General features: G+C 35.3%; 1 protein-coding gene across 1 annotated transcript in view; it reads right to left on the minus strand.

Annotated features, from left to right (window-relative positions):
• Nucleotides 1–456: 456 nt before the first annotated feature.
• Nucleotides 457–2530, minus strand: part of LOC103610411 (olfactory receptor 5AK2-like) — a gene marked incomplete at its 3' end in the record, with an annotated part of 8757 nt that continues 6683 nt past the window's right edge. Inside the window, exon 2 of the mRNA XM_008594588.1 lies at nt 457–595. Coding sequence (XP_008592810.1) covers nt 457–595 — 139 coding nt within the window. The remainder of the gene's footprint in view (nt 596–2530) is intronic.

Consider the following 2530-nt stretch of genomic DNA (forward strand, 5'->3'; position numbering starts at 1 on the left):
CTGTACTATCTTTGGAACTCCCTGTGAATTTGTAAGTATTTAAAAATAAGAAGTTAAAAAAAATGAAGAGGAGGAAATGTAAAGACTGCTTTGCAGTAATGTGAGGTTCAAGCAAGCAAATTTACATAAACTTCCCAGCATAGGGCCAGGCATTGTATGTGTGCTCATAAAATACCCATAAAAACACATGCAAATAATGCATTAAGGGCATATAATATTGACCAATGGATCGGTTCATTTAATCATTCGTTTATTCATATCCTTTCTCAGGCAACCCTCAGCCCAGCTGAGTTCCCTCCCTTGGTATCCCTTTCATCACCATTGATAAAGCCAGTCGTCCTGGTCTTGGGGCAAAGCAGGCTGGGCCTTTGACTCTGACCTTTTCACTCTACAACTTCCAGCACACACTGTAATAATACACAGCTGGGGTTAAAAATGGGATTGGCTTCGTGGTACCTATATGGAAGTTGCCTCCAGATTCTCTTTCTGCAACTGGTACAGGATGATTGCCCACCAAAGTCTCCCTCTGTGGGTCCTCCCCATCAAGAAGTTTATAGATGGAGCCTAAGAGATCAATACTTGCTCCCTTGAGAATCTGAGGTGTAATTGGAAAAACAATGTTCATTAGTTATTCTCAGCTGAAAAAACCTGAAGCTTCCCAGAGGGGGAAAAGTTTATTTTTGTGTTACTGCCATTAGAGACTTCTTAGTATTTGAAAGTTGCCCTGCTGTTGACAAATTCCTTCCTTCCTTTATGACTTGCCACTAGAGACTATTTTCTTAGTATTTGAAAGTTGCCCTGCTGTTGACAAATTCCTTCCTTCCTTTATGACTTGCCACTTTTCTCCCCTTCCTTTCTCCCTTCCTTTGTGCCTGCCTTTTTTACTGCCTTCTTGCCTTATTTATTTATTTATCTGTCTGTCTGTCTATCTATCTATCTATCTATCTATCTATCTATCTATCTATCTATCTATCTATCTACTTACTTACTTACTTATTTTGTGGTGTGAATAACAAATCATTCACATGGTAAAAAATTCAGAGTAGAGACTGTGCAGGGTAAAAAGCAAGTACCAAGTACCCCTCCATCCTTTGATTCCCAGTCTCTGGTTTTTTTCTCTTGAGATCACTGCTGCTACAAGCTCTAGTTATTCTTCTGGATATAAGCCTTGCATTGCACTTGCAAACTTATCAATATTTATATATTTTCTTCTTCCTCCACGCAAATGACAGAGTATTATTCACATTGTTATGCAGCTTGTGTTTTACTTAATATTTATCTGTCTACATCAGTATGGAAAGAGAAGTCTCACCATTTTTAATAATTGTATTATGTTTTATCGAACAGCTTGTGGTTTTGATAATAGCCATTTTAACAGGTGTAAGGTGATATCTCATTGTGGCTTTAATTTGCATTTTCCTGATGATTAGCAATATTGAACATTATTTTATATACCTGTTAGCCATTTGTATGTTACTTTCTTTGCTCATATTCTAATCAGTTTGCTCCCTTTTCTCCACATCCTAGCCAGCAGTTTGTGAGGTAGTGTATATGCTAACTAACTCTGTTTAGCCATTCCATAATGCATCAATGTATACATATTTCAAAACATCATGTTGTATATGGTAAATATATACAATTTTTATTTGTCAATTAAAAATAAATTAATTTTAAAAAGGGTATGAACACTGTAAATTTTGATAGATATTGCCCCCTCTATAGAGAGGCTCTATCAATTTACATTCACTTCCTTCTAATCTAGAGTGACTATTTCTTCAAATCCTCTCTAACACTTGTTAAACTTTTATTATTCTTTTGCCATTATTATTAGTAATAATATTGGTGAAAAACAATATATTTTAATTTTCTTTGCTTTTTTCTTTTATGAATCATGTTGACCATCTTTTTATATTTCTATGAATCATCAGCATTTCTTTTTTATGTGAATTAACTGTTTATATATATTTTTAAAAAGTATTTTGTTTTCAAGTTGATATTTTGAGTCAAGTATCTTTCCTTATGTAAGCTGTAAACATTTACTTCTCAATATTAGTTATTTTGCTTTGCTTATTGTGTGTTTTTGCCATGCAGAAAACTGATTTTTATGTAGCAAGTGTATTTTGTGTTTTGTATATTTATAAAGGTCTTCATCACTCTAAAAGTTTAAAGAAATTTACTATCTTTTTTGTTATCTTTAATGTTTTTAATTTTAAATAATTGATCCATTTTAAATTTTTTTTTTTTATTTTTATTTTTTTCCTTTTTGTCTTTTTTTGTGACCAGTAACAGGATCGCAACCCTTGGTGTCATGCCTGTACCGCGACCGGCAACGGGATCACAACCTTCGGTGTCGCGCCCGCACCGCGCTCAACCATTGAGCAGACCGGTGTCTATATGGGATCTGAACCCTCGGTGGGAGTGCCGCCGGGCTCCCGAGCACTGCACTCTACCGAGTGCGCTACCGGGCCGGCCTTAAATTTATTTTTATAAAGTGTGTGTGATATGTTTTTAGTTTTACTCCCTCCCAAGC

Source organism: Galeopterus variegatus, unplaced genomic scaffold (genome assembly GCF_000696425.1).
Source record: "Galeopterus variegatus unplaced genomic scaffold, G_variegatus-3.0.2 Scaffold11106, whole genome shotgun sequence".
Classification (NCBI taxonomy): Eukaryota; Metazoa; Chordata; class Mammalia; order Dermoptera; family Cynocephalidae; genus Galeopterus; species Galeopterus variegatus.